Raw genomic sequence first — 14,042 nt, 5'->3', positions numbered from 1 at the left:
TTTTTTGGTTTCAAAATGAAATACTTATAACATTTATAAGGAACTTTGTATCAATTTTTCAAGCTTTACTTAGAAACATTGTGCATTTTATTAATTTTCAACTCGAACAAGAGTCAAGAGTCAAGAGTTTGCACATTTTTGTGATTCTGACGAATTTGATTAAAATTTGAACTTCAGATACTTATAAAAATCAATTGTACCTATACATATGCATTTAAAATATTTTATATATAAGTTGTCGAGAGGGTTAAAATATTAAACATATTTTAAATTTTCATTGATGTATTATTGTAAACGAAAAATGATTCTGAGCGGAATCGGTTTGTCAGCCTGTATTACGAAGTGATAATATTTTTTTGTAATTTGCTGCTTTACTTTATTTTTTCAACTTTTAATCACTTATACTATAAAGTTATTCTATGATTGTTTGATGAAATACAAAAGTTGTAAATATTTTCTGAGATATTTATTCTCTGATCACATTAAAAATATAATTCCGTATATTATATTATTGATGAAATATTTTAAACGAGGTTACAACTTTAAACGCACTTCAATGACATCATTCAATTTCGATTTCTATAATATGAAGTCTAATTTAATGCCCGTATAATTGAATGTATCATGCAACATTAAATGTCGGTCACTGTGTAAGTGAGAGAATTTATGTACCTAGTTTTCATGTAATTCAATAATACGTGGCACCTGCGGTACATAAACCTAGCTCTGGGGGCTATGAAAACTACTAAAATAATATGTCAACAGACTCATTTACCTTTCTATATTAATTTTAGTAAGTTCGATGTTCTTAAATTATTTAGTATTATTAGTACTATTATAAAATATTTAATTATGATATAACTGTAATAGATAAATAGAAATAATAATTCAATAATATAGGATTTTTTTTCTTCGACAAATTGTTTGTAGAAAAATTAGGTTAATATTTTGTTATATCTATCATTATTTAATTTAAAAGTATAAACAGATTTTAAAGATAAAAAAATTAAAAAAAAAAAAAAAGGCATGTGAATATTTCTCTACGGTTGGTTCGAGTGAGTTAGTGTGATGGATGTGTTAAATTCAAAGATATATCATCAGACGAGTGATCAACCTATATCACTAAGTAGGTGTATCTATTTAATGTAGTTTTTTTGATATTGCTATTAAGTATTAGGTAAAATATTAGTTTTACTCTATGATGATAATAATTAGTATTACAGAAGGTTGATTTATTTTTTGGCGAAAACACTGCATTTGAAAATATTATTGTATAAACTTATAAAATATAATACTTTTGGTAAAAGTTTTATGTTCCCACATATAATATTTCTGAACTCTGATAAATTAATGGAAATTGTTATTAATAGTTTTAATATGTAATTTCGTCTAAATTTAAATCAGCCTATAAAATTTCTATAAAACAAATTATACTTGATTATTTTATGGTCTTAGTATGAATTACTTATATATTACTTATTATTTATAGTAATTACTTTCTATTTATTATTTTTATACTTCCATTTTTAAAATTAACATTAATTCGTATCGATAGAATGACAAGTAGTTTCCTAGGCAAACATTTACTAGATATTAACTCGACGAATTACGTTGACCTCAAATCTAATCAAATGCTATTTTTATTCATAACTTGCTGCTTGAATAACTAGGAGGTCATGATACATTATTTGCAAGTTTTTATAGAATTAATTGAAAAAAAAATAATAGTGAGCTTTATATAATTATAGAATAATCTATTTTATCCAATATAATTTTATCTTCAATAAAATAGTACCTAATAACGAATTATTATTAACGATGAGTTATTTTTTTTTATAGATTAAGATAATAAAATAAAATTAATAAGAAAATCTTGAAGGGGGGGAAATATAAATGTGATTCTCAACTGATGTATTAATTATGAAAATTTATACATATCCTACAGAGTATGTATGATAGAAACAGATATAGCAATCATTTAAATTTGTTATATTTTCAATGTTTTACTATTATAAAAATGATATAATATGCCAAATAAGAAAATAAGTTATAAATTAATACTCATAGATAAATTGGATAGGTACAGTACCTAAAGTACCACTTCATTAAAATACATACGTTATCGATGTATTGAAAATAGTATGTTTGTGTTGTTTCCACATTATTAGGTACTAGTTACTTTTTAGAAAAATTAAATATAAAACATTATAATTAAGATAATGTTATGTTCATAATTTAATATACAGTTGTTGCTAATATTACCTCTGTTTAACTCCTGTATCTACTCAGTATTTGTATAGGTACTACTAAAATATTAATTAAATATAATATACCTAACAAAAATGACTTAAATATCAAGATATTTTATTTATAATAATATATTATATAATGGACATATTTTAAAATGACAAAAATAGATTTTCATAATTAGTCTTTATTGATATGAATCCAATATATATACCAGTTGATAAATTTCCAATTAAATTAGAAAAGCTTTATAAACAAAGCGTTACTTACTTGATCAAGTTTATTTTTATAAATAGCTAAATATATTATATCCCAGCTTATAATTCTATTGTTTTTGTTTGTTCTAATATTTGAAGAAAATCTTTGGAAATTTTTTTTTCTTCCTACTTGTATTATTTCTAACAAAATATCACAATAACAAGTGGGAGATGTATAAGAAAATAAACTATTTATGTTAATGATAATGAAATCATTAATATTATAAAATAAACAAATGATTTAATAGGCATACATATATAAAAATAAGAAAATTACTAAACTAAAAATATTTATCCATTTAAAACAATATTAAATCCTATATAGTTTTGATTTTTTTCTCATTTCGTTAAATTAAGTGTGTTTGCCAATTTACTGGATTTTAACGATTTACACATGCAATATATTTTATCTTTTAGTGTCTATATGTTGGATTTCAATGATTTACGATAAACCAATCATTTGTAAAGCGTATTGAGAAATACCAGCAGATAAGTTAGACAGTATATTTCTCAAATAGAATCTTGTTCGAGATAAAATGGGTTGGTGGTTATCATTACTATGTCTTTAGTGTAGAGCGGAGTTGTATAAGATATTTGATAGCCGCCTATTATCCATCCACCTAGATTGTCGTAATTTCTTAATAGCTGGACCGACTGAAAATCCACAAGAACTAGCTAGAAGAGAAATAAAAACTTTCGTCTCTGTGAGTAAGGGAAAAATATTGCGCCTATTGTGTTGAATATAGCAGAATTAATGCTCTCCTCATTAAATTTGGGTCATAAATAAAATAAAAATCTACTAATGTAATTGATAATAATAATATTATTATTATTATTATTATTTTTTTGTATCGCTATGAAATAATATGTATTTGTAATATTATATTAACAAATAAGTTATAAATTATTATATTTAATTGATTGTATTTACTATAATATTATATCAATTTTTTAGTACAAAGGAATGAGTATTATAATTGAGATGATTAGAGATTTAGTCAATATTAAAAAATGTTTAATAGGTAATAGGTATATAGTTATTTAAAAAGGTGTTTCACCATTTCACAATTTTACCATTTTTATCTTCGTATACAATCGTTAACCTATTTTTTATAAAATAAACTTAATTACTATGAAAAATATTTGAATACTTAATGGAAATTAATATGTCACCAATACAAATAATAAAAAATTCGTTTTTAAATAACAGATAACATTTTTATACGTAAAGAATATACTAATTAAAAAAGATCTATAATGTTCATTTTTAATATGTTGATGTTAAATCTAAAAACATGTCGATGAAAATATATTTTTCATGAGATCTAGTATAATATTAGGTTGATTAATATTTTAAACATTAAATAATGTTATGTTAGATTACTGTAGGTTAGATTTAGATAAATTATTATTTTTAAAAAATATGTCTTTATTGGAAATTAAATTAAAATATAAATTTTTCAATATTTACTTCATTGGACATCATAATTCGTTGTATAGATCTTATATTATGTAATATTTTTAAATTGTATATTGTGTTTTATTTTATATTATTTTATTTATTTGTTTTTGTATATCTTATGTTATACAGTCATCATGAAACTCAGCGTTACCTCGTTTCGAGCTCACTCGTCAGCTCAGAAAAAAATATTAAAATATCAAAATCAGCTCAACTACGTTACAACGCATTGTCCTGTTGTACCAAGTATAAATTCGCAATCTCCAACGGTAAGTTTCTTCATGTTTTTTAATATATTAATATGCATTTAGATTTTAGTTTTAAACAGATGTGTAAGATTATTATGATAATATTCGATAATCCTAAGTTGTTAAATTGAAAAAAAAAATTGTATATTATTATAAAGACAGGTTTATAGTGAATAAATATAGTAGTTTAATTTTATAATGTACTAATGGATCGAAGTTAAGTTTAATTAATGTTTATAAAAAAGCCAGTTCATAATGGTCCATCAATACAAATATGAAATTAAATTTAACAGTTCATAATGATTTGTTTCTACCAACGCTATAAAAACATACTAAGCATAATCGTTGATAGTACAAAAGATTCAATATAAAACGTTATTGTTCTAATTTTTACCTATAGTAAATTTATAATAAATTTATTGAAATAATTTTTTATATTTTACCTACATTTTACACTTTTTATGTTAAATTGAAAATTAATTTTTTTTTAACATACTATTATTTTTAACTATTAATTATTTAACCATATATTATTTAAACCTCTATCAAATGAATAGTTTAAGAATAATCGTACAGTTGTAAATTATTATTTTATGGGAAATAATAACATTTTTTTTTTTGGTTTTTGAACATTATTAATATAAAATCAACATTTATGGTTATGACTTGTAAATCTTATAAATTGTAAATCAATATTAATATAATATACTAAAAAATATTAAAATTAAAATACAATTGTATAAGTATCCCATCCTAAGCAATATTTCAGTTATTTTGTATTTTGTGTTTAAACATTACTTAAAAAGAAAAGCGTAAAAAGTTAGTTCCTGACTAATTATAATTTTAAAACCAATACACATAAATGAATCTATGATCGGTGAAACAGTAATTGTACTTAGTATCACTGCTAAAAGAATTAATAATAAAAGAAAAAAAAATTAAAGAATTAATTTTGCGAAAGAAAAATAGTTATATTAAGCTATTATAAAATAGTGTCATATAAGACAAATGCGGCAAACTGCAAATGCAAATGATTGAAATACGAACAGACGTGACCACATAATTTTAACTTTTTATTTTTTAATTAAATATATTTACTTATATAAATATGTAATAAAAGTTTTCTTAAACTTTGAAAAGATACCTGTAGAATGTAGACATTATACTATATTAGATAAATTTTGCTTTGATTTAATAATTACTTTAAGTAAATTGCAAAAATAAAATAAATTATTAAATATTTTTTGATTTATCCAGTTATTTGTTTGTATGATATAAATAACTTGATTAACGTAGACAATGTAGATCAAGAAGTATAATATAAATAACAAGCATAATATTTTATAATTGAAAATAATATATTCTAATGCGTTTCATCAATAAAATAGTGTTAATAATAAAAATATTATAAAATTAGTACATTCCTGATTCACTTTGAATTTAAAAATCTTAAAAAAGGACTGTTTTAATTTATAATCTTTGATTAAAAAAAAAAAAAACTTATTGTTACTAAATATATTTTGTGCAGATGATATATAAATTTATAGTAGTTAATAAAACAAAAACAAAATTGAATGAAATAAATATATTCAAAAGTATTAAAAATTCATTATTTAATAAAACGTTGGTTAAGATATTTTTGATATTATTTTACCTACACATTATTACATATATCTATAATTACTAATGTTTTATTTATTAGCATTTATTATCGTAATTTTAAATTGCTTAGATAATTATTATTATAATTACTTTTTGAATTATAACAAAATAAATAATATCCAATATCCTCAAATTCTAATTTTTATGATCTAGTATGCTATGTATTATATATAAGAAATACATTCCAGGTAATAAATAATAGCCTTGTTCCACCACTCCAAAATCTAAAATTCAATAATTAAATAGCCTACAATTTGTGAAAAATTATTTTTTTGTTTAAAATAATTTTAGGAATACTTAATTTTACAAATATTAAAGAAGTACTTATTTGTATATAGATAGTCAGTTATTAATAGTTTATAATATTAATATCTATAATCAATATAGTTTACATGTACATAAAAATATTAATTATGGTAAATTAAAAAAAAAAACAAAACTTATCTCTACAATATTAGTTTGTTATTTTGTTCCATTTTAAGATGATATTATGATGATATTACTTACTAACGTTATCCAACTTATTAAAAACTGATAAATATTCTAGATAATTTATATTTTTGATGTCAACAAAATGTCCCGTATATTTATATTTATTATTTATTGCGTACTTAATGCAAAATATTTTGGTATTAAATTTTGAGCAATACATCATATATAATACATATATTTATTTACACATACATACACAATATATATATATAATATACATGTATATTGTATAATGTATATTATATAAATATATATATATATAATTTATGTACAAATGCCTATGTGTATATTCTTGGATAATATAATTAAAATATAATTCTGTACTCTGAGTTGTAATTATATTTTATAAGTTTTATTAATTTTGTAATGTATAATATACCAAACAGTTATATACTATTTTTAAAATAGCTTAGAAACATTCTCACACATTTCTCAACGGTTTCAGGATTAATAACCACCGATCAATATGCAAATCGTTTACTTTTATTGTGTCTATTTTAAAAAACGCCCGTTTGTTTTTAGTCATATATTTTAAAAGGTACTTAATCTAAAAATGTATGCAATTTATATGGTCTAATATTTCAATTACATAGTTGTATAATATGTTTTAATTTTACATATTATCGTACATCAATGGCGCAACCAGGATTTATTTAAAAGAATCCAAGAAAATTTTTTATTTATTATATATTGTTTTTCTGTTTTCTGGGTAACTTTAAAAGTATAAAATAAAAATAAACACTATGTCATGAGCCAAGGAGGGGGTCCGGACCCACCCCCTGGGTTCGCCACTGTCGTACATATAGTTATTTATAATTTATTTTTCTTTCGTACCTTAAGCAATGACTAACTTTTTACCTTTCGGACATTAATAATTGTACTTATTTATTGACAATATTTTTGGATACTTCATGAATTATATTGATAGATTGGTAATATTTGGTCTATTTTGAGCTCACTTTGTTTTTCTCGCTCTTTATTTGGATTTTCTATATCGGTGTATAATATATTGTTTAAAACTAATAGTTTATTGTTTTAATCTACTGTTACTCAAGTATGTTGCAATAAAAATGTCTCTTGAGCCTTGATTCACATTTCCTTTTCAATCTATCTTTAGTGTTGCTCAAACTTCATAATAATAGTAAATAAGATTGTTGATGACCAAAATATCATGAAAATTTCATTTTTTTGGGTTTTAGAATAAGACATTCCGTAATCTACACACATGATACATCTATAAATTTAACTATTATATATTCTAAGTTCATATTAGAAAATTATTATCGTTTGTAGAAATTAAATCATACATTTTATAATACGTATAATTATTAACTATTTATTATGAATTTTAAATTAACTAATAGTCTAAAATAAAAATTTAATACTTTAAAAATTGCAGATCATTAAATAGTGAAATATAGAAATAGAAGACGTTTAAAAAATGATCATTATTTTAGTAAACATTAATACTAACTGTAGATAAAGACATTGTTCGGGGGTGAACCATATTTATATTTTATCACTTATTCATACACCTTATCCACATTGAACAAAGTACCTATATAAGTTAACTACAATAATATAATAACTAAAATGAATCTGCTGAGCATATACCTAATTTATTTTGCAATAAATCTACATATTGTATTACCGTAACTCAAGTTATGGATATCTTTTAGCTAAATATTATATTGAATTTACTATTGGTGTTACTTCGCATGGTTCTTCAAAATTAAGACCCATATGACTTATGTACACGTATATAAGTGTGTCAGAAAAGAATATAATAAATTATCTTTAGTAGGTTACATCGGTTCCGTTTCAGATTAACAACACACTGGTTGGTTGGTTTTACTTTCAAGATTATTATTAACTCAAAAATTTTTATATTATTTTGTTTTTCATTCTCAAGATTTATGGTTTAGAGACACTCAAAATAATATTGTGAGCGACTAACTTGTAGATTTAATTACTTTATTAGTAAATACGTTTAATTATGATTTTTATTTTTAATATTTCATATCATTATCTACTATATTATGATTATTATAAAATTGCATTTGATACCTTAACTATTACGAGTTATTACCATACTACAATACCTAGTCGATAACGATGAAATGAATAAGTCACCTATACTAAATGTAAGTGAGTCTCTATAATTGGAGTGATGATCAATTAAGGTAAATTATTTACTCCAATTACTTTACCATAATTATTATCATCTATCTTAGCTTTTTAAACTCCAACCATAAAAAATGTAATTGCGGTGGCCTATATGGCTATATTCCTATATATTTCTTTATTATATCTATGGTTATAAATTTAGAACACACCTATGCCTATTTTTTATACGTGTATATTAATAATACATTTTTTATATAGTTATTATTAGATATTCAACGATAAATAATATTTTCTTTCAATTAAAAGTTATTTTAGAATTATATAGAATATTATTATTTGTAAGAAACATATACTATTTTCACTGTTAAAAAATTTGTATTCTTTATAATAAGAATGTCAGATGTCGGCTAATGTTGACATTATCCGGTTAATATGCACATTAGCTAAACCTCTTGGATATTGTGTACATTATGTATTTTTGCTTTCAATATTCAGACCTTTTTTGGATAAGATAACTTTAACCACTGATGTGGAGAAGATGTTCATTGTACCTAAACAGATTAAATGTATATCATTAACAATGGATTCGTTTTTCTTATTATACTTTTTTTTTTAATATTTTTGGCATAAATTTTTGTATTGATTATCATAGTCATAAATATTTTAAAATACAAATTTGTTTTGGATCTAAAAATTGATATGGTTTATTGAGTTCAATAGGTGTAAAGTAAAAATGTGTGGTGGTATATTAATTTTCTCTAACTTTCTTTTTTAAGCATAATTTTATCACTGTATATATATTATATTATTACAAGTCAATATACCATTTTTATAGTCATACGGTCCTTTAAAAATAATAATTTTCATCCCTTGTATATTTATCGTTTTGACTATACGATATAATTAAGCAATCTTCACTAGTCACCGTCAAGGAGTCCAAAATGGAATGGGAGGTATTTAACAACCACTGCGGCCTAGCGGCCATCTAACAAAGCTGTTTGTATTCTATCAGTATCACAGTGGGTTTGTGTCACTCAACCCCATGTGTCATTACAGTGCGGTTGCTAGTAAAGTGCGTTTCACCGTATTAAATAGTTTTATACGACACTAAATATTGTTTCGTAATATAGTTTTTCTAAATATCTTTCTAATACTATTATTACAACCATTATGTGTTTTCGTTGTAAAATTATTTTTCTTTTATTTCGAATTTTAAGCTGTAATTTTCTTACTACCACATGGGAAACAAAATAAAAAATGGGTAAGATATAATGACAAGATAACATATTTAAAAATAAAATAAAAACACTAGGTCTTAAACAATTTTTGCTATATTACTCATGTCTTACCTATAAAGTTTAGTGTTTTTATTTTCAATAAACAATAAATTTTTAATCACGTAATTTACAAGCTTGTGTTTTAAACTTGTACTTGTAGTGTTTTCATTTTGGCGGGAGATTGAATGGGAGAAATTGCAATTTTAGTCAAAATATTAATATGTTCTATTAAAATGAATACGTATTATTTTTAAGGATGTATTTATTCTTCCATTATATTAATAGTGGCTATAACGAATTCTGAGTATAAACATAATATACATGCATATAAAATAGTAAACAAATTGTTAGTTCTGTGAATAGAATATTAAATTATAGAAAATTGTTTTTAATTTCGTTATAGGAACATTCGGTGGGTTGATATTTGTCAGAAAAAAAAAATTTTTAAAAACCACGAACTATTATTAGAATTTTTAAAACTATAAGTATACGTTAACAAAAATAAATTTTTTTGTATAATTTTTATAATTTTTATTAGGTAATAATAATAATAATATTATATGCAATATTAAAAGTCAAGGAAGGGGTGTTTATTTTTTATATTTTATGTTTTAATTTTCTATAAGACATTTTTTTGGTTATTATAATTCTGACTAAACATATTTTAACTTGAATGATTAGTAAAGCATGTTATTATTTGCAAGAAACTGATTTATTGTTTTTAACTTTGATCATTGAATTAATTTTTTATTCTGTTTCTTTAAAAATTAAAAATGTAAATGTATATTAAAAACTTTTATACTACTTATTTCTAATAATAGATTAATTATATGGTGTTTTATAACAACATGTAAATAAATTGAATAAATTAAATATTTGTATATTGCCTAATAAAATATCATGGTTTATTTTTTTTAAATTGTTAATTTTGTACTCGTAAAAATCAAAAATAAGAACACAGTTTCAATAATGTATTTTTTTTTTTTTTTATTAGTTAGTATTTTCTAAATTTATTTTTTAGTAATTATGCAACGAAATTTCATGTATTTGCATAATTTGAAGTATCTAGTATAGTTTATATTTCAAATTTCAAATTTCAAATTTTTTATTTTTTATTGTCTCATTAATTTCTAAAAATGACCGTTTTAACCAGACCAATCACTTAGATTCGAGGAATTTATATTGGGTGAAGGAGGATATAATTATTCTCTCTTTGGCAAAGACACGGATTACTATACATCTATATCAATCACAACCCATTCATATTACATCTCAATGTGTAGATATCTATTATTCCTCTATTATGCCTCTATATCTTTAGTTTTTATTTATGAATTGTAATCGTTCCACTGTTTTCTTTATAAACAATGTATTAAAATAAAACACTTGAATAAATAATGTAACGTATACATTTTTAGTTATATGAAAAATAACTTTTATTATCAATATTTTTTATGACAATAATTTTAATAAACCATAATTTATTATTTTAAATTAAAAGTAATTACAATAAATATGAATGAGCTTGTCTAATATTGTTAAGTACCAATCTATATTAACATTTCTAATTTTATAGTATAACAATTCTAAAAATTTTGCAATATTTATTTTAAATTTTATATTAATTAAACATGTTCTTACAATAATAAAATTTATTGAGTATTTTAATTTTAGCATCATATCTCAATTATGTTAAAATAAAGAATAATTTGGTTAAAGTTGCATACCTCTAGAGTTTCAAACATGAACTATTATTATATGAATTACAACGAAATAATTAAAATTGATTTTGCTGAAAACTAAGGTGTATAATATTTATCTGATTTTCAAAATTTAATTTTATTAAAAAATATATATTTAAACTAAAGTTGTATTCCTCATTCTGCTAGAACACCATTACATGTAGTATAACAATTCGGTGATAATCTTGAAAGATTAATTTTTTTTAATGTTGTGATTATTAATTAAATAATTAATTGGTACGTGATTTTAAACTATAAAGTTATTTTAGATAAATGTATACGTTATTAATACAAATTAGTGTGTAGGTACGCTATTGAATAGTATGATTTTGTGAGAAATATTTGTAATGATGTATAAAAATGTGTGAATTTGATCAACAATCTTTTTTTGAAAGTGTGTGGGTATAACGATTGCCAGTTGTCACCTTACACCACCTCTTAATCGACTATTCCAACGGGAGACGACGGATCAGTGAAAATATTTCTTCACGTATAAACATAATATTATAATTATTTTAATACAAAAATAATAACTATCATGTTGTAATTATTTTGAAATTTTATTCAGTACCGATATATATTTTAAAAACTAATCAATTAATCGTTGTATTGTTATAGAGTATATAGTTTTCTCAGACAAATTTATTCTCTATATTTCCTCTCCATAATCTTAATATTGTAATTTATATGTTATATTGTTAAATACTGTTAGGTAAGTGCATATTTTAAATAGAATTTAAATTGTGTATTCGCTTAGACTTTATAGATACTCAAGTATTAATAAATTTATTCTCTACAACATGTCGAAATATACTTAATACTCATACACATAATATATCAATAATTTAACTTTGTATCAAAATAAAGATAATGTTTTTGACGTTAAATAATAGACACAAAAATAGTGACAACTTATTGTTTTTTATTATAAAATAATATTTAGTAAACAGCTTATATTACTAATAATAAGGTCATAACTTATAAATTAAATTTGTATTTGTATACTGTAAATAGTTTTTTTAATAATTACAAATTATATTGGTTTAAAAATTATTGTTACAAAATAAAAAGAGTAAAAAAATAAGATTAAGGTTATCTTTATGTTATTTTATAAAAAAATAATAATTATTACAGTTCATCAAAGAATTTCAGTATTATAAATACCTACATCATTATTTACTAATATTAAAATGTATCTTATAACACAAAATACAGTTCATTAAACATGATATCACATATTATATTATTATTTTTCTACATTTAAACCAGTTTATACTACTCCGATTTAATGCATATTGTATATTTTGCATACTACTAAAATTATTATTACTATTATTGTGTTTTTATTTTTTGATCCCAGTACCATACTAATCACATAATTTACATAATTTATTTAAATATATTTATTTTTTGGAAAAACTAAGTTGTATCGCTTAAAGATATATTTTGTGAAATTGCTTACTCTAACCGTTGTTTACAGGATATTAAAAAAATAACAATTTATTACGAGACTAATAACCTTTAATTTAGTATTTATATAATCAATAATAAACTTTAGATTTATAGTAACTATAGTAATTATAGATATTTATTTTTATTTTGTAGGTATTTTTCATTTTAGTATTAAAAAAAAAAATAATAAATAAAAAAACAATTATTTTCTAAATATTTATTTTTAAATACTAGAAGCAAACTATGTTTTAAAATAAACGAAATAGTGTATAATATACGACTCAAGTCCTAAATTAAAAATGTATTTCTTAAATTTAACATTGTTATGATTGCCTGTTGATATGTGTTATAAGATATAACAATATCCATTGTAATATTACCCCTCTTGAATGTTAAATTACCAAATGATTAAATATGTATGTATAACTTTTATAATTTTATTTATTCATTCAGTGGCGTATTTTCAATAATATTCTTTCTTTTTTTTGGGGGGGGGGAGCTAAAAGTAACTTTTTTTTGTTCTGGATGGGGGGGGGGGTGGAACCTGAGAATCCCCCCGTAAATACGCCACTGTATTAATTTAACATGAAAAATCTATTAAAAATATACAAAAAGCAGACTATAAAATTTTTTATTTTAAATAAAGTCATTAATACATTTTTTATTAATACGAATCAGAACACCCAAATATAATTATATTAACATTTTGATATTTTTTGATATTTTTTGTAAGCAATATGTTTTATTTAAATTTTAGGTCTAAAAAGATTTAATTATAATTTTAATTATAATAATATTTTAATATGATTATAATATTTTTTTATGTTTTAAAGCTAAAACGAAAATTATTAAAATATATTTAAATATCCATGAAAAGTGTTGTAGTATCATCAATGAATAATTGAGATTTTATACTTACATTTTAAGCTTTTTATTATTTAAAAAATTAAGGGAAAAGAATATTAATTTTGTAGAATATTCTTCATAAATTTAAAAACTTTTTAAAATAATTTCTTTTAAATTTAAATATTAATAGTTGAAATATATACGTAAAATATATATTAGTTTGCTTCAAACTG

At 21.7% G+C, this 14,042-nt stretch overlaps 1 protein-coding gene across 4 annotated transcripts in view; it reads left to right on the top strand.

The window, feature by feature from the left end:
* The window catches only part of LOC114125969 (cyclic nucleotide-gated cation channel beta-1-like), a 111,307-nt gene that overhangs the window by 13,386 nt on the left and 83,879 nt on the right, over positions 1–14,042 (top strand). For 3 of the 4 annotated variants that reach the window (XM_050203155.1, XM_050203153.1, XM_050203154.1), the window contains exon 2: positions 4,096–4,232. In XM_050203155.1, coding sequence (XP_050059112.1) covers positions 4,101–4,232 — 132 coding nt within the window. In that variant the 5' untranslated portion in view covers positions 4,096–4,100. Of the gene's footprint in view, positions 1–4,095; positions 4,233–9,505; positions 9,754–14,042 lie in introns of those variants that run through there. The other variant, XM_050203156.1, reaches the window with a different exon arrangement.

The sequence above is a fragment of the Aphis gossypii genome, chromosome 3, assembly GCF_020184175.1.
Source record: "Aphis gossypii isolate Hap1 chromosome 3, ASM2018417v2, whole genome shotgun sequence".
NCBI lineage: Eukaryota > Metazoa > Arthropoda > Insecta > Hemiptera > Aphididae > Aphis > Aphis gossypii.
Note: the sequence above shows the minus strand (reverse complement) of the source record. Positions and strands in the feature narration are given on the sequence as shown.